Source organism: Beta vulgaris, chromosome 3 (genome assembly GCF_026745355.1).
Source record: "Beta vulgaris subsp. vulgaris cultivar EL10 chromosome 3, EL10.2, whole genome shotgun sequence".
In the NCBI taxonomy this organism is placed as follows: domain Eukaryota; kingdom Viridiplantae; phylum Streptophyta; class Magnoliopsida; order Caryophyllales; family Amaranthaceae; genus Beta; species Beta vulgaris.
Window position 1 is genome coordinate 53,548,361 of NC_079204.1, and position 27,826 is coordinate 53,576,186.

General features: G+C 35.8%; 3 protein-coding genes across 3 annotated transcripts; 2 read left to right on the forward strand and 1 right to left on the reverse strand.

Moving 5' to 3' along the window:
- Positions 1–3,933: 3,933 nt before the first annotated feature.
- LOC104889500 (F-box protein At2g26850) lies at positions 3,934–8,305 on the forward strand. The gene is made up of 5 exons (XM_010674735.4): positions 3,934–5,732; positions 5,836–5,915; positions 6,152–6,324; positions 6,425–6,499; positions 7,884–8,305. The coding sequence occupies exons 1-5, from the start codon at positions 5,058–5,060 to the stop codon at positions 8,069–8,071; spliced, it is 1,191 nt and encodes a 396-aa protein (XP_010673037.2). The 5' UTR covers positions 3,934–5,057; the 3' UTR covers positions 8,072–8,305.
- Positions 8,306–9,578: 1,273 nt separating this feature from the next.
- On the forward strand, positions 9,579–17,384 carry LOC104889501 (rhomboid-like protein 20). The gene is made up of 8 exons (XM_010674738.4): positions 9,579–9,855; positions 10,007–10,107; positions 12,143–12,283; positions 12,761–12,827; positions 14,438–14,586; positions 14,743–14,844; positions 15,699–15,824; positions 16,737–17,384. Exons 1-8 carry the CDS (start codon positions 9,831–9,833, stop codon positions 16,902–16,904), a joined length of 879 nt encoding a protein of 292 aa, XP_010673040.1. The 5' UTR covers positions 9,579–9,830; the 3' UTR covers positions 16,905–17,384.
- A 578-nt stretch (positions 17,385–17,962) lies between these two features.
- LOC104889502 (uncharacterized) lies at positions 17,963–26,004 on the reverse strand. Its single transcript, XM_010674739.3, has 7 exons — positions 25,847–26,004; positions 25,333–25,759; positions 21,020–21,072; positions 20,832–20,896; positions 20,643–20,721; positions 19,212–19,520; positions 17,963–18,438 (listed from the first exon to the last, which is right to left on the reverse strand). The coding sequence occupies exons 2-7, from the start codon at positions 25,746–25,748 to the stop codon at positions 18,284–18,286; spliced, it is 1,077 nt and encodes a 358-aa protein (XP_010673041.1). The 5' UTR covers positions 25,749–25,759; positions 25,847–26,004; the 3' UTR covers positions 17,963–18,283.
- Positions 26,005–27,826: the final 1,822 nt, after the last annotated feature.

Consider the following 27,826-nt stretch of genomic DNA (forward strand, 5'->3'; position numbering starts at 1 on the left):
AGCAAGTATAACTACCCTTCCACCCTATCCACTGCAGATGTTCTTAACACAAAATCAGGTGGCCCATGGGCCAAATTATGTGCGGCTATTTGTAACTTTTCAGAGGCAAAAAATCTCTTGATCAATGGTGTGAGGAAATCTATTGGGAATGGGCTTGACACGCTCTTTTGGCATGATCCGTGGATTGGGCCCACGCCTCTCAAAGTAATGTTTCCAAGGCTCTTTGCACTATCCATAAACCCTCTCTCATCAGTTGCAGCACAAGGGTGGTGGGATGGCTACAACTGGATTTGGAGCTTTGAATGGCGAAGGAATTTCCGGCCTCGGGATATTCTTGAAAAGAAGAATCTTGATAAGAAGCTATCTCAAGTGTGCCCTGCTTTCAACAAAAATGACTCTTTTGTTTGGACTCATAACAAATCGGGCCTTTTCTCTACTAAGTCCATTAATAATGAGCTTGTGAAATTTCGGCCCATGCTTTCCAGAGATGCAATCAGAGGGGTGTGGAAAGGGCTTGTTCCACACCGCATTGAGGTTTTTGTGTGGTTAGCCTTGCTTGAAAAAATAAATACAAGGCACAAACTTGTATCGCTGGGAATTATTCAACCCGAAAATGGCATGTGCGTTTTATGTGATTCATGGAGCGAAACATCCAATCATCTGCTTCTTCACTGCAGTTTCGCCCACAAGATTTGGTCATGGTGGCTTGCTCTATGGCAAACTAAATGGGTGTTTCCCTCTAGCCTTCGAGAAGCCTTCAATCAATGGCATTATCCAAATAAAAACCCTTTCTTCAAAAAAATATGGGCAGCCAGTTTCTTTGTCATCTTGTGGACAATTTGGAAAGAGCGAAATCATCGCATCTTCGCTGGCTCTTCCTCCTCGATTAAAGATCTTCAAGAAATGGTGTTACTAAGAATTGGTTGGTGGATTTCGGGTTGGGACTGTAGTTTCCCTTACTCTCCTATGGATGTCCAGCGAAACCCTTCATGTCTCATGTGGAATGAGATCCCTGCCATGCAAGGCTCCTTGAGTATCAAAGTGATTCCGGAAATATGGGAGCCTCCATATCAGTCTCAGATTAAGTGGAACGTAGATGCATCTGTAAACATTCTCACATCATGCTCAGCTATAGGAGGTGTTCTAAGAAACCATCAAGGTCACTTTCGATGCCTATTCTCATCACCTATTCCTTTCATTGAAATCAATTGTGCAGAAATTCTAGCGATTCATCGTGCAATATCTATCTCCCTTGCATGCGAAACCTTAAGAAATGCAAAAATCATCCTAGAATCAGACTCAGCAAATGCTGTAATGTGGTGCAACATGGACATGGGTGGCCCATGGAATATGAACTTCCATTTAAATTTCATTCGGAACGCCAGGTCCAAACTCCTTGACATTACTATCATTCACAAGAAAAGGGGATCTAATGCGGTTGCGGATTCATTGGCAAAGCAGGGAATTCATCGGCGCTCAAACTTCATTGCGTGGCTGTGAGATGAGCAAATACATGGCTGTTGGACCAGATATCTCTCATGAATGGGGCTTGATTCTCTCTCTTTGGTAATGCTGGAGTTGTATGTTAGCGGTTAGGGTGCTTTCTATTTGTATTCTTTTGCAATTGTTGTGGTGCCTGCGTGCACTTATTATTAGTTTTGTTGATCAGTAGTAGTTGGTGTGGTTGCAGACAAGAGCATATATTCGCAAGGATAGTCAAGGATGTAATGTTTTCATGGAGAGGGACTCCTCTCTAGAGGGTGTGCGAATGCACTATGAAAATGTCGCCCACCTAGTGGGGGAATACCTTCTTTTGAGTAGAGGCCTTCTCCATGGTGATTTAATGAATGGAATGAAACTCACAATTTATCAAAAAAAAAACAAGTAAAAATTATAAAAAATTGATATTTTGAAAGTGTATATTGAAGCAAATCTAATAGAATCCCACTTGACTATATTTTTTTATTATATAATAGCGAAAATATAAAGTCAAAATTAATTAATTAATATTGTTAATTTACTCAGTGTAATACTTATTTGAAAAAAGAGGAAAAGTATAATTTTTGTGGAAGTTGTGATACAATAACACAACTACATGTCTAGACATACTTTTCACCATCAAATTTAAACAAACACTTGAAGTTTCTGAACATCTAAATCGACAAAGCATGGCCTTGGCACATGTAATATGAAGCAAGGAAAAGAGATAAAATGTGGTGGATAACTGGATACATGGAATTTGGTCTATCAAAGTCGTTATCGTGGCATAAATCTTTTTTTTGGATATGTGTTTGCAATAAGCCAATAATAAGATTCGCATTACATGAGGAGAGGACAACTTAAAGTTCTAGTACTAAGACATAACCGGTTAAATTTTTATTCTCATATATTTATTATCACTCCAAATAAAACGAATTAAATTTTTGGAGAAGAGAATGACGCCTAAGACATAAAATTGTTGAGTAGTAGGTGATAGCATAGTGGTATTGACATTACCTCCGATCCCAGATGTCAAGAGATCGAGTCTCACCCCTTGCAAAGAGGAATCCCCAATTTCCCCCATTCGAGTCTCACCCCTTACAAAGAGGATCCCCAATTTTCCCCCTTCCTTGCAAGAGACTTCATCTTATCTTTAAAAAAAAAAAGAAGAATCTGTTTACAATATTATGTTATAAGAAAAGTGGATTTATATTTTTTTTTTATAATAATATTGATGTATAAGGAGCCACAAAACATAATGATGTACACCGCAACTCGACTTAATTATATTTTGTTTGTTTTTATCCATTTGGTTTTCTCAAAATTAAACTTCACATATCACCCTAGTTTATCCAAGCGCCAGCCTGACAGTCTATGGCCCTGTTTGGCACTAGCGTTTGAGGTAGCGGTTAGCGGTTGGACAAGATTGAAATGCTACTTAAGAAAATTATGAGTGTTTGGTAAGGTAGTGGTTGTAGTAGCGGGTAGCAGTTGGAGCAGATTATGAGTAGCGGTTGTGGAATGTTACTACAAGTAACGTTTGAGGTTTAGAGGTAGCGGTCTACAAATAAACCCTTCATAAAAGCATAAGGTAGAATTATTAACCAATGTTTTTTTTATCTTTTACAATTCCAACAGCTACTTTTGCCAAATACTTCTAATTAAACAACTAATATAATCGCTGACCGCTGACAGCTACTAGTAGACACTAGACAGCTAGCAGCTACCCCCAACAGCTACAGCTACTAGAACCGCTAACAGCTACTAGAACCGCTTGTTTTGCCAAACATGCCCTATACCTTGAATGAAACTGCCTTTCGTCATTTACAAACTCCGTCCTCCTTTCTCTTATTATCACTCTTCTTTCCCAACTCTCTCAACACTTAGCTTGAAGGACATTATTTTCCCACCATAGTGTTCATAGGATATATGGAAGGACGATACATGATCATCGTCGACATACCAAAATCACTTTATTTTTCATTTTTAAGAAAAAATGACTAGATACATGTATGGAAATCACGTTTGAATAATGGCCCAAAGATGTGAAAATCATGCTTGAACCCTAAATTTGGGTAATCTCACACGTCTGAGACATAATACAAGCGTTAATTTTTTGCGTTTGTCTTTTTTTTGGCCAAAAAAAATCATGGTTAGTTGTCATCGGGGATTTAATCATACGAGGTCGACAAAACTTATTATTCGATGCTCTTGACGTTTTAGTGATTGAAATTGATAGGTAATGTATGATACATTTCCAAATCACTTTGAATTATAAAGATAAGCTTTACATTAAAAGGAACGCTACTAGCTTACTACTAATTGTTTGTCAAATTCCTTGATACTTATAGTCCCCACACAAATAAAAGACAAAATTTTACAAATCAAAGTTGAAAATAATACTTCACTTCTTATTAGAATGTTCTTCATTTCTTTATAATTATAAAACATAATATAGGAATAAAGTAAATTCTCCTAAAACATAAATTAAGTTTCAAAAAAACACAACATTTTTTCCACAAAAAAGAAAATCCAACATTTTTTCACCCATGTATTTCCACTTCCAATCATTAATTAAAATAAGGAAATGAAATAAAATCAAAACTCCCAAGTTCCAAGATGAAAGTTCTAGCTCTCTTCAACTTTTTATGGTGGCTATGAATTTTGATGCTTGTTTTGAAGTGTTTGGTATTTTGTAGTATAATTCAAATGCAAGATTCAGGTGACTTTTTTGAATACCACCATTTTCTTTTCTATATTCTCAATTCAATATTTGACTCATCCACCTTCATTTCGAAAATTCTTTATTTCTCCAAAAAAAGCATATATATATAAGTGACAAAACCTTCTTCCTTGTCTCTTACAAACCCAAAAAAAAAAGCCAACTTTTTTAGCCATTTACAACTTCTCCTTAATCTTCTTCTTCTGGGTTTTTTTGGGGTTCATTTAATTTTGTGATTTATAAAAAAAATAATCTCTTTATATGCCAAGATCTCTACTTTATTTAATCTAATATTAGATTTTCAAAGATTTGATCATCTGGGTTTGCAATTAATGCCCACATTATTCTATTATCTTGTTTGATTTCTCAAATCTTTGTTTTTTTGTCTGATTAACTTGTTTGAAACATAATCATACTTTAATAAGCCATTACTTACTTCAGTCCTAATCTTAATTAGCTCTTAATTATCCATTATAATTTCTGTTTTAAAGTTGGTGGCAGTTCACTGTATCTGGATACCCCAGCATTTACCCCAGTATTTATTTGTTGCATGTCCTGTTTTAATATCCTTTAACTATTTATTATACATAAATAAATTGTGGTCGGTTTATGTATCTTAAGGTTGTCCCTCATTTTAAATGATTTTCATATTGAAATTCCTAATTTTTAGCTGACCCTCCAAATTTTTAATAATTATATTAATAAGATTGCTTAGATTTTGCTTCCACTCTAAAAAGTAAGAGTATTATATAGTATTAGTCCATTGTGCAATCACTTTGTTGCAATAAATTTCAGATCTTGCACCATATTCTTTTAATATTGATTAGTAGTACTACTATATTATAGTTAGTTGTATATGATACTAATTCCTGCAAGTCCTATGCTTTTGTTCTTGATATCTTGTTTCTCATTCATTGTTGTTTTCAAGTCATTTTTACCAATTAAGCTTACTAAGATGAAACTACTGTCACCCTTTTTCTGGGTAGAATTATGCAAGTCTCTTATGTGTTATATTAGAAAGAGTGGGCTTATATTTGGTGTTTTTGAAGCTACTTTTTTTAGGCCAGTTATGAAAATTTCTACAGTTAGTGAGTTTGTGAATGTGGAGGATGAGGGGATATTACTTCTGGAATTACCAGACTTGGCCTTGGATTTGATTCTAGACCGGCTTTCGCCGGCTGAATTGTGTAGTATGGCAGGAGTTTGTAGTTACTTGAGAGGTAAGTGTAGGAGTAATCATATGTGGGAGAAACATATGAAGAACAAATGGGGAAGAGTGATAGGTAATGCTGCTCTTGTAAAATGGCATGAGCATAAGCATAAGCCCCAAAATAAGAGGAAATTTTCTTTGAGGGGTAACAAAAATGGAGGGATTATATTTAGTCTTTGGCCTTTTTCATTGATGGTTAGGCCAAAATTAGGAGGTACAAGTCTGATTAAGGGTAGTTTACCACCTGATTCAATCATGAGTTGGTATCTGTCTCTCGAAAGCGGCGAGTTTTGGTTCCCAGCTCAGGTTTATAATCGTGAGGTATATATAAACTTGCATATTGTGGAAGCTTCTTTGTTTGTTTAACGTTTTCTCTAGTAATCAACTAGAAATTTGTAGCCTTAATATAGTTCTTTTAATGCAGAATGGACATGATGGATTCGTGTTGTCGTGCTATGATGCTAAACTTAGCTACAACTCGAAATCAGACACTTTCCAGGCCAGGTACAAGATTTTTCTCTAATCGAAAATTAACTGACCATATTTGACACATAAGGGGATATGAAGTAGCTGCAAGATTTATCTTAAATCTGTGAAATATAGGATATTTTGGAAGAAGGATATGAAATTGTACATATTTCTCCCCTTGAATTGTATTCATATAATTGTCTGATACTTTGAGTTCTTTTATGTATTTTTGCGGTTTTGTTAATGGAATTGTTCATCTTATGTTGTTAAAGGTATACTGTGCATGGCCGGGAGACTGTTGAGGAAAACATATCCTGGAGTAGAATCAGAGCACCACCTATTGATAACTCTCCATATGATCTTCATGTGTCTGATAGTCTGGATGATTTGAAGCCAGGAGATCATTTCGAGATTCAGTGGAGACGAAACAGAGGGTTTCCATATGGTGAGTTTCACTGAGCTTTCTGTAGTATGAAAATGATTCTTTATTTTTTTCTGTAGAATTATGATTTGCAAATCTGTCACTTACTGTTTGTTTATTTTAGGTTGGTGGTACGGAGTTGTCGATCACCTGGAATCATGCACCAGAAATGAAGATCATTGCATATGTCATGATAACGGTGAGTGATTCATATTTTGCACCTATATATCTGGTTGGTTGATAAATCGTTCTGATTTATATGGATTTGTGATATATAAATATTTTAGATTGTGATTCTTTGCATGCTAACTGAAGTAACTGAAGTTCCAGATGATAATTGTCCTATAAATTACGTCATCTGTTCCATAATTCATGCGACACTTGCAATTTTATGGTCACGCTTTATAAACTTTGACCACGTATTCTCACCATTATATAGGAAAATTTTAGTCTTGTAAGATCCAGTTAAATACATAGTTCTTTGCTTATTGATTTGAGCGCGGCTGAACATATTAAGAAGCTCTCAATTTGGAGTGATCCTTTTTGCATTTGGACTTATACAAGCCACTGAGCTTGTACTCAGACACTCAGGGCCCAGGGGTGTATATGCTGGTGGCCGTGGCACTACTGGAAAAAAACCTAATTGATGCGGGCATAGGGGCCTGGGGCTGCATTCGGAAGCTTGAATTGATGCGGGCTGTGTGAGCCTTAACAAGAGACTTGTTGAGGCACATCTGAGTTAGGTGGGCTGTGTGTGCTAGACTTGAGCTTTCTGCTCTTTTTTGTGTTGCTTGTTATATTTCAAGGATCATTATCCGTATGTTGCATTTGATTTAAAGATCTCATACTGTGCTTACTAGCTACTACTTACTAGCACAATGATTTACAACAATAGCACCAAAAAAACATTGATTTACTATGAAGTCATATTGGCAGGTCGGGGTACAACCGTACGAGGATTGAACTCCATAAACTATAGTCCCTAGAGTTGAGGTTTTTAAGATTGTACTTCTACTTCACACCAACACCATCATGATAAGTAATAATCATTATCACAAAGGCAGTTGTAGAATTAGAAGTAGATAGGCATCACATCAAGCAAATTGGGTGAACCAGTCAATTTATGTTAGAATGTAACTTGATTTCGTGTTTCTTTACTTCTGTCAAAAAATAAGTGTCTGATTGGTTGACAAAAACACGGGAAGTGGAAAATTGTGAAGTTTAATTTGGTCGACATAAACAAAGAAGTGCCACTTTCTGCACAAGATGAAGAAAAATACCTAGCTAATTCTGGGTACATAACTCTTTCTTGGCATTCGAATTTTCTAGGAAGCTGCACTTCCTACGTTCAACAAAATGACTACTATTCATGAAGACCGAATTCATGCAGACCATACTTTCAGCTGCTACTCCTATATAGCACTTGGTGATACAGAATTATCAACTATAGCCACTTTGATTCTATGTGTACAATCCATTGTTATTATTGTAGTGAAATTGATTTTCTTTCTCGTTTCAATCAAAATGACCACTTATTGCTGTTACTCAGCATAGTTTATTAACATCATTTCTCATGCTAACAGAGATGGTGATACTAGAGTTCAACCAGTACGCCACCAATTCCAGATGGAGGAGAATGAGCGTCAACAGGAAAAATCATCGAGAAGAAGGAAACGAGGGTGATGGCTTCTATGGCGGAATCAGAAAAATATACTGTGAAGAAGAGATTTCCACTTGGAAAAGCTTGTGGCCAACCAAGGTCCTAAACTAAGTTTCCTTGAGAATTGTAAATACCAAAAACTTCAGCTGTTTGCAATATTTAGTCTTCAGATAATGCAACAGTTGGCCTTTGTTTCTCTATTTGCAATGTGCAAAGGCATTGTACATATGAAATTTTTATTGTTCTATCATAGATGTAAAATATGTATTTGATCAGGTTAACTTTGTGGAATTTTTGATTATATTTTGACTTTGAATCTAGTTGAATACTGAATCTTATTACTGATTGGATAGGACTTGGATCAAATTCAGACCAACTACTGAACTTACACTACTTATAATTACAGTTGGAGACATGACAAATTAATAGAAACTGTTGGGATTTAAATTAATTAATCCAACATTATTTTGCTATTAATAATGATTTTTTTTTGAAGAAATGAATAATGATAATTTAACTATTAATGATATTAATAACTATTAGTTAAAGTAACATTAAAAGAAAAACACTAAAGATTGATATCTATCTTCCTTCCGGTTAAAATAACGACAAAAGTTATTATTAATAGTTATAATATCATTATTTTTTCACGTTATAATATGAAGGATTTTCCACAATATTGTCGAAATAAAAATATGTTTCACTTGGTTTGAAACTTACCTAGATTTTAAGTCATGCGACGTCCAGTGTTTATTTTCTAAATAATTCATTTTATTCATATTATATATGCATACAAATATTGTATTTTAATTCTTCAGTTCCATCATAAACTTAAAATACTATTTTTATCTTTGATTACAAAAGCGATAAGAGAGTAATGAAGCGGTAGATATATCTATGCCTTTGACACTTAAATCTAGGGTTTGAACCTTGCATATCGAAACGAATTGTGACTATATTGCAAAATCTAATCTTGCTATCAACACAACATGACGCTGTGTCAAGACTTGAGAGGAGCAATACATGACGGACTACAAATCTTGCTCACAAAAGCTTTACACATATGAATTCGATATGAACCATATAACGAGAGTTAAGTTTCAAAAACACGTAGAACATGTTTGGACATATAAGACATGTTTGGTAGAGCGTTTTGCAAGTGTTGGAAACGGATTGGAAATGTCGTTACCCTTTTTGAATGTTTATTTTGAATTTTTCCTAATCCAACCCATTACTTACCTATAAATGAATCCACCAAAATGATACCCCTACATTATGTCCGATAACAAATCCCACCGTTGGGAGGTAATGCATAGTGTTGTCCGTCTAAACCACTATCTGCTGGGAGGTAAGACAAATTCCGCCATCATATCCGTTTCCAAAATTAGAGGATAAACCAATCTGACTTTAACAAAGTAATGAAATTGAGCTTTATCTATTTCCTTTAATTCCTCTCCCTTAATTGATTCCAATCCATTTCTTATAAGATTACTCTTACCAAACACAATCATAAAGTGAAAATCAAGGGATACTTCATATTATTACTCATTCTTATACCACGATAATACTAAAATTAATACGAAATCGAAACAAAAATAGGAACGTGATTCAAAACCCAAACCAAAACCAAAACCAAAACCAAAACCAAACAAGACCAATATGATTTGATTTGCCCTCTTTCTAGTTACTTCTCGTCAAGGTTGGGTAATTCTAATTTCTAAGTTTCCAACTCCTAACATTCACCAAACCTCTGTTAGAGTTTGTTTCTGCGGGAGAAAAATCCACAAGAACAACACAAGGGTAAGCCTTCAACGTAAGAAGAGAGAGAAAAGAGTAGAAGGAAATCATTAGTCGTTGCTCGAAGTTGAAGATGAACGGCGGACCATCTGGATTCAGTCAGTATTCTCTCTCTTCTTAATTTTTTTTCCCGATTTGAGGCATACCCATCTCATAAATTCAGCAAATTTTGTTACCCTTTTTGATTTACTGTCTGATTTTTCATTTACAATGTTGGAAATTTGTGATCTTTACTTTTATTTTGTGCAGATAATGCCCCTTTAACTAGAGCTATAATTATTGCTTCTGCCCTTTTTACCGTTTTCTTTGGACTTCAAGGTCGTTCTAACAAGCTTGGATTTTCATATCTGGTAAATCAAAGTTTGCCAATTTTTGTCTTATATTCTGTTTTTGTTCTTCAATTTTGGTGGACATTCTTGTTAATTCTTATTCTACACTCAATTTTGCTCTTTTTCCCTGGTTTTGTTGTTACCTTAATCTTAATTTTTCTGTATTATAGTTTTGATGAGCATTTTACAAATCCAAGTGTTGATCTTTGGTGAATGTAGTCTTTTGTGTCCTAGATACTATATGTCATGATTAGTTTTGATGGGTGTTTAATGTTTTATTGAGTGATCATCATCTGAATCAATGTTAAAAATTTCTGCCTGATTTTTAGTTTTTAGTGTTGTCCATATAATTCTTCTTGGGCTTTCAGGGAGAATTACTGTAGACACTCTTGGATCTTTTCAACAAGGATACATCATTTTAAAGGTTCCTCTTATGTATCTTTCTCATTGTTGAACGTATAAGCGAGACCTGGGAGAAGCATAAGGTTTCATGTCTTCTTGGGATATTATATGGAACCTGAGAGACTCTATGCTGTTAAACATTATATTGAGCATTTTTCATGTGTCTTTTTGTAGTTGATATATGAATGTATAAGCCGAACCTTGGTGAAGCACCACTGTGCACCAGGTTTCTTGTCTTAGCAGGTGTTATATGGAAAAGAAATATTGTGAACTAAATATCATGCGAACATAGGTTAGGATAATTCCTCGTTGCAGAAGATTCTTTGTAATTTTAAGGACTCTCAGTCTTACTAATCTGAACTCGTTTGAGTCTGTAAACTGTCGAAAGCTTAGATCAGTTGGGTCAATATTTTTATTATATACACCGTGTGAGAAAACCATTTTGTTGATTTCTCTAGCTTTTGTAATTTGCAAAGCTGCTTATGCTTATTTCTTGATAGTTATAACTTGTGAATCACGTAGTATGGAAATTTTAATTTAATTTGATAATTAACCAGGAATTTGAAGTTCCGAATTGATTTTGTAAGAGTAATTTAGTATCTGAATAAGTTCCCAACAAATAGATCAGACGCAGCTTAAAGGAGATAATTGCTTTTGGTCTATGTGTTGAGATTCCTTTGTAAGGCCAAAGAGTTGGGCATTAGGCTACTTGGTAATTGTTTTTGGAGTCTAGAATGGTGGCAGGGAAGGGTTTGATACATTATTCTTGACTGTAAAGTAATGTGGGCCTTCAAGTTTCTTTTCGTGTATTCCAGCAATGGTTCATGAAGACAAAGTGGGAGTACTAGTTTCATCAAATCGATTTCTGATCTTTTATTTGATGAAGCCATATAGATAATACTCTTGTTGATTCATTTTTTTATGGGCATGATGGGAGAGTTTTAGCTCTTCACCTTCACATTTGTAAATCCATGAAATTGCTTACCATCAAGATTGATGTTTGATATTTACATATCGAGATTGAATTTGCAGTTGCAGCTGGTTAATTTGTTAGGCCAAATTGTAATTTGAAATTCGTGTCCAAAGTCCAAAAACCATTTGGCTGGATCTATGTGTTTTATCTGATCGCTTGCTGTTAGTATGATACCTGTAATTCATTTAAAAATGTGGGTGTTAAAGCTGTTCGATGACAACACCGCTACACAAGAGCATCATACCTCTGGCAGGTCTAGGAAGGGGTCTGGGGAGGGCAGGATGCATGTATGGCCTATGGGACATAAAATTTGGAGAACTAAAATTTTACTTGGAATTGTGATCTTTTCACTTTGATATAGGGCATTTGATGTTTACGATGTGCATCTTTAGATAATTTGTATTTTAATTGATTTTTGTTCATTTATCGTGTGCAATTCATGGTCTAATCAGGTAGCGTTCGGCTCCTCTTTTGCGTTAATCTACTCCATTGGAACAATTTCTGTGACTTCTTTCTTTTCATATATATTTTTTCCTTGGTTGGAACTTTATGCTAATCTTAAAGCTTCCGGTACTGCTATCAAAGATGAGATATCTTCAAGCAGTTGTTCCTTGAATTAGAAGGCAGGAGAGTGCTTACTTTTTTCTAAAGTGTTTCCTAATGCATTAAAACTTTATGCAGGATGTTTTCCAAAAGCCTCAGCTATGGAAGTTCATTGTGTCAACCTATGCATTTACATCGACACCAGAAATGATGTTTGGACTCTATCTTCTGTACTATTTCCGGGTATTTGAAAGACAAATAGGATCAAATAAGTACTCGGTGAGTATCATCGACCATATATTGTTATTTGATCAAATATCAATCATTAATGTAGAGTCTTGTATCTGCTTGATTATACAATATCGTGTTGTTAATATTAGGAAAATTTGCTAGACTGCCTAATAAATAGCGAACATTAAAACCAACTACCTATTATCATTAAGATCTAATTAAAACAAATAGTCAAATACTACTTTTAACGCCACCCAATAGTGGAGTCCGTTTACTTTTCTTAAATTGTCCATAGACCCTATTCCAATGAATACCTCTGTGCCTGCTGTTGTTGCTTCACTGCCACCAGTCACTGGATGGAGTGGATGAGGGAGATTTTGTTCCTTTGGCGATGCTAATCTGTGTGGGAGAGAGAGGGGGGAGGGAGGGAGAGAAGGTGTACTGGTGTAGAAAGAAAAAGAATGAGCATTCCTTGTGTAACTTTTCCATGCAATGTCACTAATTTACTTGTTTAACCTTTTGCAGGTGTTCACTTTATTTTCTTTGACAGTTTCATTCTTCCTAGGCAGTGTTATGTTAGCCCTGCTTAAAGGTATGTAACGTTAATAATCAAGGCTACCTTATGATTACCAGTGGTTGTTGAGTTAATGCAATTTGGCAAAGGACAAATGTAACCTTAAGATAGGCCCAGTGGAGTCTGCTGCTTGACTGACTAGTGAAATAAATTTAGCTGCTCATGATTTGAACATTGGAATGACATTTATGTATTAGAATTTTCCTTTGAGTGTCTGCTATATCCGGTACTGCTCTGACTTATATCCCTGCCTTACTCATGTTGACGAGATAAAAGCTGGATATGGTGGGACTTGCCAAAATAAAGAGGGACATATAGGGTAGGTCTAAGAAATCTATATCCTCCTTCAAAATCAAAGCTGCCATTGTTGGATCTCCCTGGCAAGCCTGATGACCTTAATTTACCAGGTAAATGGCCCTACATCTGATTATCAAGTCTTAAAAAATATTGGGCGTTAGCATTCTATTAGCAAAGAACATATTGAAGGGGTGAGAGAATAAAAAACAGGGTTATGATGAAACAAAAAAGAGGAAAAGTGAAGTTGGATTAGACATGCTAAACAGATAACAGCAGGAGGAATGTTATAAATATGGATTGTAATGTTATGAAAATGACCGAATTGCCCTACGTGAGTGAGACTATTTTTCACTCATCAAATTCCCCCAAGCTTCCAATTGTTTGTCAACAAACAATTAATTAGAGAACGGGAAATGCATGCAAGATTGCTCCAATTTGCCAAGGTTTTCATGTCAGGAGAGATAGCAAAGAAAGGGCACATCCAAAAAATATTTTGAAGACGAGTCATAATCCACTCTATTCTCAAGGTAGGGGCCTAGGGGTATCCAGAGCTAAAATGCAAAAATGATGACCTTCCTAAACCCCTTGAACATCGTGATCTATCTCCCACAAATGCGGAAGTAGAAATCATTCCCCCATAGGATAGAAGGGGCTTTCAAGTCATGATGCGAATTCGTTCTTTAAGTTAATCGCCTAATGTTCTCCCCCGAACTTGGTATTATTATATTTAAGTGAATAAAGCACCATAGCCTATTTCAAAATTGAACTTGATAAACTCTGACCAAAATTCTCGAATACCAAATGTTACAACTAATGAAAAGTGGAGGAAGTAGCTGTTTAGTATCAGGCCGTCATGCCTTTTAATCAGAAGTTTGTTGCAAATTACTCTCTACAATTGCAATTGAAGGGGTACGTTAACTAGGTTGTGTACTGATCTCTAAGATCTTACCTAGGCTGGAGCTTCATTAGATTTTAGAAGCAATATGGTACTCTAAATTAGGAAAAGGGCTGTGACTTGTATAAGTGTTTATCTTGAGTGCCAAAGTGCAAGTTACAACTGATCTGTAAGTTTTAGACCTCACGTAAAAGATGCCAGAAAGCAACGCATCTTGGGACTCAAATTTTTGAAAGCAATGGGATTTAGGAGCGGATTTTTGCCATAGCAGAATCCACTTTATTACTTTCTGGTTGTTAGGAATAATTCTATATGCATTTCATATTCAAATATAAAATGTTAGTGTATTTTGCTGCCTATTTATTACTTTATCTCTTTTGGACAGAACTTAATTGCTTATATAATATATCTATGGTGGTTACGTGCTGTTTTGCAGATCCCAGCGCCTTGATCACAGCTGGACCGTATGGCTTAATCTTTTCTTCGTTTGTACCGTTCTTTTTTGATATTCCTGTGTCAACACGATTCCGTGTATTTGGTTTTCACTTCTCTGACAAGTCTTTCATATACCTAGCTGGTCTTCAGGTAATATGTGTTTTTAATATTACATGGTATTTATTCATTGTGTGGCCTCATTGCTGGTTCTCCTTTCTACCTGCTTCTGACAGTTAACTTCATGAGTTGCCGACTACCCTTCTTTTTCCAAACATTTGTGTTCTTACTTCACTTTTTACTGTGCAGCTGTTTCTATCATCTTGGAAAAGATCCATTTTGCCCGGGATATGTGGCATCATCGCTGGCTCCTTGTACCGCATGAACATCTTTTACATCCGCAGAGCGAAGGTTATAATCTTGAAGTTAATCCCCCCCCCCCCCACCCCCACCAATTTCCAGGAGAGATTAGTCAAATGACAGAGAAGCTTTATTTGCTCTTTTTTTTTTTTCTTTTGCTCCCATTGTTTGCAAACATTAGCTGCTATGCTAGTTGAGTCAATTCCCCCCCCCCCCCCCCTCTTTATTAGTCAATATATCCCCCCTATTATTAACTACCGTTTATATTTGGTCAAATCTTGTCAAGTTTGAGAGTGAAAGAAATGTGACTTAAATTGTGGATTGGAAAAACTAAGGAGCTTTTTATATGGGGATCTCAGGAGTTGGGAGGGGGGAATTTCTAGACTTCTGTTGAGTTTGAGTTCATCATGCTAGAGTGGCCACCACTTAGTGACTCCTGAGTCCTGATTGACTTCTGATACTTCAATCAGTGATGGAATTTGCTGGAGATTTACTCCCTCTGTTTCTTAATTAGTTAATTTTTGTCTTCATTTGGTATTTGGGATGTTTCAATTAAATGCACTACTACTGATCAACTAGGACGAACATTGTGAAACTGAGAGAGTAATTAACACCGATCACACCATTTCTCTTTCTTCCAACTTGGTAGTACACTTGGATATTGGAGGACATCTAGAAAAAATATGTTTTTCTTGTTAGAGTTGATTTTCTAGGATGGTGCCATGTCTTCAGGAGGTTCGAATTATAGATACTGCTGGTCATACTCATACATGGCACTTAATAACTGATTCCCTCATAATGATGTTACCTATGTGGTTTGGGATTCTTTTGTTCACTAATTCGTCAATATGATTTCATGTCCACAGTTGCCTGATTTTATCATCAATATGATTTCATGTTTACAGTTGCCTGAATTTATTGCCTCATTGTTTTCACGGTTATCTTGGCCATCTACGGGGAGCCCACCATCTGCAACTGGGATCAGGAGTGTACCGAATACTTCAGCTCCTTATGCAGGGCGACAAGTGGAGGCAAGTTTGGTTCATGAATATTTTATGTTGTTTTTCTTCTCCCCCCACCCCTCATCTCCCCAATATGGAAAAAAAGAAGTTACCTTTACCCTGCAGCTATGAAGCTTTTGAACATTCTTTCTTGAGTTCGCCTATATGAAATGCAAAATACCCAGACATGGGTATTCTTTCTTGAGTTTGCCTATATGAAATGCAAAATACCCAGACATGGGTATGACATTCCCCCAAACATGCTGGACTGACGTTGGATTGTTTTGTGCTTTCAGTACGTCAGAAACAACTCTCTTTCTTTCCATTTTGTGCCATTTTTGGAATCATCAGTAAAGTTGGTCATTTTTTGCTAGAGTTCGCATTCTTTGTCAAAGCACTTCCCTATTTATGAACCAAGATATGCGAGTCTTAGCTTCACTTATTTTCTCAAAATCGAACGATTATTTTAAATCAAATTTTTGAGGATGGAATTTTGTTTAGAGCTCTGGTAGAATTATCGAGAAAAAAATCAACAGGAGCCACTAGCCAAGGAGCAAGGAAAGCAAGAGGGGAAAGAGAGTTGCCAGCTTTCTTGCTCCTAGTAAAGAAGGAAATTGAGCAATTCATTTTATTATCGTATATGTTCGGTATAAACATTAAGTGCAGCTTGGCTGAAAGGATCCAGCTAAGGTGCAGGCCTTTAAATACCTAAATTGCATGTCCAAGTCCTCTTACTGCAGATTCTTCTTTCTAATAGAAGACAAGAATGTGCTAGTGCTAATGATTGTTTTCTTTCAAGCTTCGTCTAATATTATGTGGAGAGTTAGAATCAATTCAGAATGCTAAGCTTCTTAATTTTACTATAGCTTCTATCTGCGCTATGAAATGTACCCTTGTATTGTTTGCTAATCTGACCGACCTTTTTTCCCCTTGTGAATATAGAGAAACTACCCGGCTCCGCTAGTTAATTCTGTGGAACCAACAGAAGACTCTATTCAAATGCTAGTATCTATGGGATTTGACCAGGATTCTGCCAGACAAGCGCTTGTACAAGCTAGAAACGATGTCAATGTTGCCACAAATATCCTTCTCGAAGCACAATCCCATTGAATTAGTTGAGTTGTGCTTATTTTGGAATCTGAAGGTGCAGTTTCTATGGTATATCGGCTCTTGCTCGTTGCTAAAGTAGCCGAAGTTCCATAAACATCAAAAAAGAGAAATGCAAACGTTGCCCGCTTCGCTTCCGTGATTTATGGGTTTCCTTGTAACAAACCTAGAAATCTTTGACATATAATTCTTCTTTGTTTCCCATTTTCCCTTGAATGGGAGACTTTCAGTTAGTAACAATGCATATAAGCTGACAAACTTTTTGACTTTAGAAGTCTGTGCAATTTACTTGCAGCATGTTAGGAGATAACTCCCGTGTAAATTTTTCGTTCCAGGAACGTAGCAATGTAATCTACATATTTTTATCTGCCTTTCACTCTCTTCTTATATAATGACATTCATGAGCTTCGTTAACTCATAGTAATGCTTTTGCTCTTTTTTGTAATGGAACTATTCAAATAAGCAAGTATGAGCTTTTGTGAAGATTTGTGATGCTAGTTTTATTTTCTTTGGATTTAGAGTTTAATGCATGTAAGAAAATACCACTAACATATCCGTATGTTGTTAACTATTCTACTTTGACTTTTGACACTATTGACGTTATATTACTCTGTTCATAATTTGTTTACTAAATAACAAAATCATTTTTTTATATTATATACTTCCTCCATTTTGTTTTATTGCAACACTCAATTTTTCCGTTTTTTAATACACAACTTTAATTATTCTTTAATTCAAATTATAATTCGAAAGTATTATCATAACAAATCTAACAAGATTTCACATTACTATATTTTTCATTATTTGAGAATTACAATAGATAGTGAAAGTGTGATGGTGAATAGTGTAATAAATTGTTGCAATTGAAAAAGAACAGGTGAAGAGCATTTTATAATATTTCTAATGGTGAAAGTCGTGCGTCGAGAAGTTATAGTAATACTTTAGTATAATAGTATTTGGATTAGAAGTGGAACTGTCGAGTACTTCCAAGGATTACCTAGTTAGTAATTAATTTTACACCATTTAACCTCAAAGGTTGGCTTATATTCAAGTCATACATATTGTAAAGCAAGCTTTTAATCAAGAACTTATATTAGAAAAGGCTGGCATATTCAAATTCTGTAAAGAAACAGTAAGAGACATGTTCCTCAGAAAGGTGTACATATATTTTCATGTAATATAGATAACCAGATAACAGCGTTTAGTTGTAAAATAAATATCAGATGTGTGGCTTCTGTAGAGATTCACCAGGCTTTTACGCTCGGTGGACTGTGGCACAAGGAAGCACTTCTTGTATGGCTCAAAAAATGGAGGGATGATCTCTTGTAACCCCTGGTGCCGCTTCTGCGTTGAATGTGGAAAGATACAAAGGTGACAGGGAACTAGATGGTGCTGAGATCAATCCGGCACTTGTGCAGTTGGAATGCCGGGGTGATCCAACTCCCGCAGTTGCACTGGATACCTGACCAGTTGAAATATCCCAAGCGAGCATCACAGTGGGCACACGACAGCTTCCCCTCAATCGCTCCTTCTTCGACTGTATGACAATATGATCAAAAAGTTCAGAGATAATCTTTACAAGCAGATGACGATTCATGAGGTTCTTATTAATGGATGTATGACCCTTCATTCCCACAGTACACCCTCGCTATTCTTACGAGTCCCCTGATACACCTAGATCAAAGTGTATCTAAAGATCTATTTACTACTCGTTGCTCTTTTGGATGCTGGGCAACATAATAGTAAATAAACATGCAGGATCTGCATTCTACACAATTTTCTTTCTTTTTCTATTGTTAAACATTCCTTTTCCAAATGTTCCAAAATAAGAGCAACTTCTTTTTTGGCATGTGAATTCTCTTTATCTCTCGCCCCCATGAATTTGGCTCCTGTTTTTATCTCTCTATATCCCTCTTCATTACACGGGCTCCTTAAATGTCTCTTCAATGGTATATGATCTTTTCAAAATAAAAGTGCAAGTTCCACAAAATACCCCACGACACAACCATTAAAAAGAAAACCGTTACTGCCTACAAAACCACTCAGCAACAGAACAGAAATCTTGATAGGGAGGCCAGAATTAGTTAGAAATTCTGTTAAGGAGTCAATATATTTGCACATAAACTTACTTAATTCTGTCATCCTACCAATTAACAGAATCTGTATGCATGCTTCAATGGTTAGATAATCGACAAACCCTATCCCCATTTTCCTATCCCATCAGAAGATGTCTACGGTCTTGAAGCAGCATAATATATTCTTGAACCGACTTCTCACCAAGGAAAAAATAGTATGAAGTTAAAAAGTTACCTGCTTTCATCCACTTTAACGGTTCAACAAAAATTGAAGAGCATCCAAACTCATCAGGTTTGTCAAAGGAATTTCCACTTCTCCTTTTGTGCCACTGAAAGGCTGTCATGCCTTCACCAGGAACATGATCCACAATATTTTCTTGCAAGGCAACAACTCTCCGACATTTCTTACAACGATATGCGACATTTGAATTTTTATTAAAATCTGGAACTGCATCTGGCTTAGGATACTCGATTTCTTGTGGCAAGCCAGGATCTGCTCCAAACTTAGAACTGTCCATTTTATGTCCGCGGTTATATGAATCACCTGAAAGCAAAAGACTGAGGACTCAGCTTTTAGACCTGAACTGCATCTTAACTTTCAAACTAGGAAAATGTTATAGCCATAATATACCATGACGAGCACATCACCATAGTCTTCTATATGGTGCATCAGATTTCTTATGTCTTTACTAGATCTGGATCTATTAAGCACGGATCCCATCTCAGAAATGATTCCCTTCCCGAAACCCCAGCCATTACCTTACTAATTAGGTCTTCGAATGGCTGGAACCAAAGGTTTCCCATTCTCAAAACGTCATGTGTTTCCCAAGCCAGAGCCATCTCCATGTTATATAAGTTTTAGTAATGGACTCGAGATCAGCAGTCTCCGTGCAAATTTGCAAGTGAGACAATTCGGAGCGAAACAGTTTACTAAGTAGTTATTTCAACTTAAAAGTGTGCGAGACTTTTGGAAAAACAATTTTAATTAATTGTACCCACTTTGGATCTTGACGATTGTCGCCATTAGCCTAATCTAAGCATATGATTTTCAAAAACTATTCTCTGAATTAATTACCTCAAATAATAATCTTATGGGATATTTTTTGAATTCTGCATCACTGCATGGGATAAATACATTTGTATTGTTCGGAAACTCGGAATATGGCTCCGAAAGGCATCTCCCCAGGTCTCCAAACGAGAAAAGTGAATATTTACTCTTCACACTCAAGTACTCGTAAGAAAAGGGGAAAATACATAAACCCAAGGCAATGAAATTAACCTCTCTATTTCCAAGAAAAGCCAGATCGGGAGAAAAAGGCCAAACATAGAAAGAAAGATACGAAACTGAAACAATCACATGCTAAGAAAAATCAATCAATTTTCTCGAACAAACAGCACTAACGCCATGAAATCCTCATAATAAAATAAGCGACAGTTCAATCCTTCAAATTTATGCCACAATAAAAACCAAGTTCATCCATTGCAAGAATCAAATATTGCAATATAAATATACAATTTTAAACCAAACCCTCAAGCAGATAAGTGTGTCAATGCATGGAAATGATAAGACATGGAAGTGGAAAATCAATGCGAAGATACCAAGCGGGCTATATAGAAAATTAAACATAGTGAAGGCCTAACGATAGAGCTTATAAAGAAAACCTACCCAAGATTCTTAAACGAAACCGCTTATACTTGGTGTTACCATGATCAACCTTGAAACCCATCTCCTCAAACATTTTCAACTGCAGAGGAGCAGAGCATACCCATCATTATGAAAGCACGTGAGACATGAGAGCATAATGCACTAAATACAATATACCAGAATGCATTAGGCCACAAAGCCATGTCTCACCTGTTCTAGAAAATTATCATTGGGTGAGACAAACTCAGAGCTTTGTCTTAAGGATTCAAGTGCAGCTGCAGCGTTGATGCACGAGCCAACAAACGCAGGAGAAAATCATGAAACACGAATGAGAACAAAATTTATAGATAAACACAAAAGAAGCTTTGAAGAGCATTCTAACTCAAAAGCTCCCAGACCTTCCTGAGATAGTTGTTCAGATCTCATCAAATACGCTGTAATAATTGCTGCACTGCAACGAACACATGCAAAGAAGGGTGTAAACCCTTTAGGACTTACAAAGCACAAAACTGGAAAAGCAATTACAAATGTAAGTCTCAAAGTATCTGGAAAACTGTAAGCAAATTGCAAATAGAAACTGGTATTTAGTAATTGATGCAACTGGAAGCCTGGCATAACTGAACAAGGAAGAATGAGGTCCAATTACAAAAGAAATCTTTCTTATCCTTCGCGTCCAGGATTACGTCCTGGATCATTTGATAGGAATAGCTCCCATTAAAAACTTGCCATTATTATATATTGCACACGTGTTCAATATCATTTGGAAGCATGGCAATGAGTATCTATAAGGCATCGTTTGGTTCACATGGGAAGTAATTTCCCATGGGAATTTATATTTCATGGGAAATTCTTTCCCTTGTTAATTTCCTAGGAATTAGACAAAATTGTTTGGTTGACACCATAGGAAATTGCATTTCCTAGGAAATTACTCACCAAGGGGGGGCTTGGTGAGTTATTTCCCATGTTTCATAGGAAATTCTATTTCCCTTGGAATTTGTATTTCCTATGCTTTTCTCATTTCCCTCCAACCAAACACAACACCCATAATGTATTTCCTAGGAATTTGTATTTCCAAGGAAAATAGCTTCCAACCAAACAACACCTAAGAATAGCATTTTTATTTGGCCTACCCATAACCACCATAAACACCCTCCTCACCAAACCCAAGAATATTGAGGAACAAAGGCAATCAAGGTAATTTTAAAACAAATGTGCCTGAAAAGCTTAGGCTCCGTGAACTCTTTAAAATACAAAGATCACAGACACACAACTCAAGGCGATGAGTTTAGAGCTATCAAAGTGTCATGTAAAATTAGCAAGGCTCTATTTCCAAGGTTGCATACCTCTTATATTACTCCCTCCACTTTTATTTATTTGCTACATTTTCCAAAAAGGGTTGCTTTTTTTTATTTGCTACATTGTTTCAACTTTCCTTATTAGGAGACTTGGCCCACCAAAAAGTAATAGTACTATATTTGTCTTCCCTCTTCTTCCAACAAAAGTACTACTTTTTTTCCTTTTCCCACCTTATTTAATGCTAAAAGGGTCAAAAAGTACACCAAAAAAGAATGAAAGGAACATCTCCTAAATTCTTGTGTAAACAAGAATGTAGCAAATAAATAAAAGCGGAGGAAGTACCTTCCATCAACTTCTAAGATTATACTGAAAATCCAGCCCATTACTATCACTAAGGCATCTTCCAACTTATTATTAGGTTGTTAGATCAGTGCTTGACAGTCCCCAGCAAAGTGCTTAAAATAATCTCAAACGGATATTTATTATAGTTCAAATTCTATTCATAAGAGCAATGTACCTAGGTTCTAGCCATATAATAACAGTCAACTCTAATTATAACTCCAGATAAATGTCAACAAATGGTACACGAACTATCAAGGAGTTCTTAAAGACAAAGAGTCGAGAGTTTAGCCGTTACTAGCGTCTATAAGAAATGGATATCCCACATGAGCAATAACGCTCTTATGATATGTTGCACTGGCTCTTCACTTAAATGTTCTTCCTTTTCTGGACAGCAGGAAGAACATGTTACTCTCCCGATCTCCTCCTATTACTCCCTCCGCTTTTATTTATTTGCTACATTCTTGTTTACACAAGAATTTAGGAGATGTCCCTTTCATTCTTTTTTGGTGTACTTTTTGACCCTTTTAGCATTAAATAAGGTGGCAAAAGGGAAAAAGTGTACTTTTTGGTGGAAAAAGAGGGGAAACAAATATAATACTATTTCTTTTTGGTGGGCCAAGTCTCCTAATAAGGAAATGTAGCAAATAAAAAAATAAAACAACCCTTTTTGGAAAATGTAGAAAATAATAAAAAAAAAAAGCAGAGGGAGTATTTCTGGTCACACTTTTACCAGTGATGTCAATACTAAATTAGCTCCCAGCATCATTATTCACTCGAGAAAGGCTTGGTAATGTTTGAGTCCAAAAAAGACTCAAACACCCAAAAAGAAACACAATGGTACCATTATAACCTGACATTGGTATCAAATTATTATCAGGACTGGTACCAAGGTATCAATATTTTCGGAGAATGGTACCATTATAACCTAGCATTGGTACCAAGCAAATCCTTGTCACACGCGCGTGAAATCTTCCAACGCATAAAATGACCAAATTACCCCCGTTTGAGTCCCCTAAGTAGGGGTGTAAGCGGACTATGAAAAGTCCAGAGTCCAATCCAGTCCAGTTCAAACTTGTCGGACTGGACTGGACTAAAAATTTTTCGGACTAGACTCAGACTCAAATTTTCGAGTCCAAATATTTTTGGACTGGATTTGGACTCATCCCTTTGGAGTCCAATAAGTCCAGTCCAGTCCAAAAATATTTTTATATATAATATATATTTAATACATATATAATGTATATATTAAAAAAATTGATACTATTTTTAAAATTTTGGAGTTTTCAACCTTCCCTTTCTAAATATTTCAATTGGTGCCAGACAATTTTACTTGGCGCCAGACTATTGCAGTTAGCTCCATTTGCTAAATAAGTAAATTATACTAGCAGTACTGCAGTAGTAGGCTAGTAGTCAACTAATTCCATCTCACTTCACTCCTCGGTCTTTACTACCCACTTCCTCTTACTCTTCATTTTCTTTCTACCTCGCTGTCTCGACGCTCGCATTATCTATTTCTCGCTCAGATTAATTCTCAGTCGCTCTGCTTCCTCTCAACTTAGATCAAGGTAAGCATCTATTTCAACTTTTTATTCACAGTATTTTACTTTAATTTAAGCTTTCAATCTAATTTGTGGATATTGAAAATTGAATCAGATGTCAAATGCTCAAGCATCTCAAAAAACGTTGTGAATCATTGAATCTAAATCGGGAAAAAAGATATAGTACTCGGACTGGACTGGACTGGATCCGGACTCAAGAAAAAATTATCAGACTGGATTGGACTGGACTCAAAAAATATTTGGATTGGACTTGGACTCAATTTCTCGAGTCCAAAAAACTTTGGACTGGATTTGGATTTGGCAAAGTCCAATCCAGTCCAATCCACTTACACCCCTACCCCTAAGAGACTCAAACGGTTGGACGCCTAGACAAGCTCTTATTCACTCCACATTTTGGAATCAAAGCCTACTCAAAATTCAGTATCATTCCACTAGTCACTTATTTTGTTCAAATCTCATTAAGTTTTAGTATGCCCAAATACTATGATAATATGCATGAAATTCCCGAATTTGCACAAAGTTACCTAACTTCCCGCATGTGAGCTTGGTTCCTCATCAATCAATCTATGTTGGACACTACCACATGAGTAATTTTTTTCACTGCTTTTCCTAGTCACTCAAGTCTCTACATGCCCACATCTCACTTTGGGACAAATATGAACTTAGAGTTTGCAATTTACCCAACATGAACCGTTCTGGCATTTAAAACTATTCTACATGTACTTCAAAAAACAATTCAGCCTCCACAATACATACCATTGACCATGGATCCCATCCTTGTGCCTGATTTTTCAGTTCCTTATGCACATGAAGCAGCTAAAAGAGCAGGTGAGTCCTCATCTCACATATATTTCCCATAAAAAGAAATAAAACTTCAAACACTTAATAGAATCATATGCTTTCTTTTTCTTTTTCCACGCTAGAAATAGTTAGATGAAACTCAACTAAGTGGAGGGAATATAACACTTACTACAAAGGTAATCCAATGTCTAAATTACAAATCTCGATGAGGTTTATGAAAAGATTTTATAGAGAGCCATAAGAAAGCTACGTGAGGCTATCTACCTGATCCTCATGGTCATTTACTGGCTAGCAAACCACTGCTAAACAATTCATACCCTTAATTATGGAATTATTAACAAAATATAGACTTCCCACTCAAGCAATCTCTTAAAAGTCTTCCATAACGGTGATCTAGTTTACCGGAAGTTGGGAACCGTTTTCAGTTTGCCAGACACTAGTGACTACTATAAGACACTTGACATATCAAAAATCTAACGAAAAACTCCGGTAGGTCCGGTCCTCAAATTCGCCCTAGCAAATGGTTAAGTAGTGTAATTACTCCTAAATCCCAATCCATAAATTTCTTCCCATATCAATGAATCACTAATATACAAGTAAGCTAGAGATTCACTATTCTATCACTTTAAGATATGATTATAGTGAACTCAACAAAACCAATAAGGCAACAATTAGCAAGATGAACACAACAATAATAACAGAACATCAATTACCTCCTCGAAACACCGGCGAAACAATGCACCAATACAGCCCCTTTTTTCCTTCCTTGTTCAATAAAATCCAAACAAACCTCTAAATAATCCAACAAATTCTCATCCTCAGTATCCTTAAGTGGCACCGCCATTCTCACCATCTTCAAATCCTTTCCAGCATACTCCAAATTATAAACAAGCTTTTCCGGCGAAATCGCACTCTTAGAACCTCCAACAAACTCAGAATCTCCGGCGAAAACTCGCCGGATTTCCTTTACCGGAATATCAACCGAACTACGCCATTCCGTAAAAAACGAAATCGACGCCGAACTCAACACCGATAATACATGAGTAATCTCACAACTTCCTTTCTCAAGAATTTCCGCAGCGTCACTAATGTTTCCGATGAACAGATTCTCTCTCACCAAACACGGCATATCACAATCACCTGCAAAAAATCGAAATGAAAAATCACTCAACAAAATCAAACTAATTCATGTTCGTTTCTCCGATCAAATAAGGTTAAAAATCGTACCGGTAATATGCGAGGGAGAAACCCTAGGAGAGAGAAAAGTTGATCGGAGAAGAAATAATAACGGCGAAGAAAGAAGATTCCGGCGAATTTTCTCTCTCTCCTGCGTGTGTGTGTATGAGAGTGTGATATGAGCAGAAAGATGGTAATATAAAGAGCGGTTAGTGTTTAAATAAGGGAAGAAATTGTGTGCGGGTGGTACGTGTGAGAGAATATTGGACCATCATGGATGGATATTATTTTTGAGACTAGTATCTTGTATACTTGTATAGTTGTATGTGAGAGGCCCAAGGGATTAATGGTTTCGATGTTGATTTTTTTGGTTTCATGAGGGGAGGGTGTAAGGATTGGATAAGAATTTAAGGGCCCATTTTGTATGGTTAGGGGGTTTTCAGGGTCAGTTTCGGATGTCGTATGGTATAAGTTGTATAATAAATTTGAAATTAGTTTATATACGTATGTATGTTGATTGCTTATTGTATTTATTTTTGAATAGTGATAATAGATCACTATAAACGACTTATTTTGGTTTTATATTATCTGTTCTTTTGTTTTAAAATAAATTAAAGAACTGTTTTTTTTCCTAATCTTATATAATATTATTCTTCTTCCTAATACTAATTCATGAACTATCGTATCCTCTTTTCATGATATTTTCATAATAATAATATTATTAATAATATAATCACATAGTTTTGATATAAGTTGGTTGAAAGTCTAATGAAACTTTCGTATAAAAAAGCATTTTTTTACTGTATCCGATCCGAACTCCAAAATTTTGAGGGCCGACAACCGGATCGGCAGCCATCGTTTGCCGGTACGATCCGAAACTGTACACCCCAACTTGAAGCATCAGTCGATGTGCCAATAAAGTACCGCTAAAGTATATATATGGTCGAGATAAGATTCTTGGAGTGAAGGAGACGAAGGTGGGAGAGAAGGAAATTTAAAGCAAGGTAATATGAGGTTCAAGTTTCTTTCATATTATGCTCTTTTTTACATACATAGAGCTACAAAAGGCTAATGATGTAGATGAAATTCCATCATATTCTAGGTGTATTATAAATAGGCAATGATAGAACACTCCTAAGAATTTGCAGATGTTAGTCCAATCTCAGGCCAATATTTAGATATTTTAGGTATATAAATGGATATTTTATGATTATCTTAATTAAATTGGGGGTATCTAATACTAAAGATTGAGCTCTATTATCCAATCCTACGAATTCATTTGGAGTTGCTCGTTATGAATATATGAGACCTTTATATAATCCTATCTGATCCCCGACTACTTCTATTTTATTAAAATAACGGTAAGTTTTCTTAATCTAAGTGTTAAATCTTGTATCTCCTAACCACCTAGAAGTTACCTATTTAAGGTACCACCACAAGTCCACAACCATATAAAAATATATTATAACTATCCAAGCTGTCATAAACATTTTCTTATTAATTAGAATTATTACTTTTTTTTTAATAGAGTGTCTATTGCTAAAGTCATTGTCTATGATATTTCCAAACCGGAGGGAGTTTTGGTGTCTAATATGAATAATGGATAAAAAATAACCTTGAGAAAACGATATACCAAGCTTATGATGTCTAATATCATTGCCTTAATTCCTAGCTTATTTTAGTTTAATTAAGTTGGCTTTTCCGTGTGAGAGGAAAAATGGAAAATGGTAGAGAAAGATCTCATGTATTTGCCAAGCAAAAGCTTTAGATGAAATAAATATTCCATCTTAGTTGACTTTCTTGATATCTACCGCATTTTGATAGTACCATTACCATATGTAACCAAGGTCAACTTGGGTGTGAAAATCCCAATTTATTTGGGTCCATTCAATTTTCAAGTACCATTTACTATGGCCATAAAAGTCTTAGACTCTAGTGAAGTAGTATGCTTTAAATAGTATGATAGAAATTTCATGGAAGAAATTTCTTTTCCTTCCCTGAAAATACAGCGGAATGTACATAACTTTTTTT

Bases quoted from the DNA above. Each gene is read 5' to 3' on its own strand.
- LOC104889502 (XM_010674739.3), bottom strand. From the start codon at position 25,748: ATGCCGTGTTTGGTGAGAGAGAATCTGTTCATCGGAAACATTAGTGAC. The intron at 20,897-21,019 runs GTCTGGGAGCTT...TCAACGCTGCAG, and splicing joins TGAACAACTATCTCAGGAAG to CTGCACTTGAATCCTTAAGA. The intron at 18,439-19,211 runs GTAACTTTTTAA...ATTGTCATACAG, and splicing joins GTTAAAGTGGATGAAAGCAG to TCGAAGAAGGAGCGATTGAG.
- LOC104889501 (XM_010674738.4), top strand. From the start codon at position 9,831: ATGAACGGCGGACCATCTGGATTCA. The intron at 9,856-10,006 runs GTCAGTATTCTC...TATTTTGTGCAG, and splicing joins CGGCGGACCATCTGGATTCA to ATAATGCCCCTTTAACTAGA. The intron at 10,108-12,142 runs GTAAATCAAAGT...AACTTTATGCAG, and splicing joins AGCTTGGATTTTCATATCTG to GATGTTTTCCAAAAGCCTCA.
- LOC104889500 (XM_010674735.4), top strand. From the start codon at position 5,058: ATGATACTAATTCCTGCAAGTCCTATGCTTTTGTTCTTGATATCTTGT. The intron at 5,916-6,151 runs GTACAAGATTTT...ATGTTGTTAAAG, and splicing joins TCAGACACTTTCCAGGCCAG to GTATACTGTGCATGGCCGGG. The intron at 6,325-6,424 runs GTGAGTTTCACT...TGTTTATTTTAG, and splicing joins AAACAGAGGGTTTCCATATG to GTTGGTGGTACGGAGTTGTC.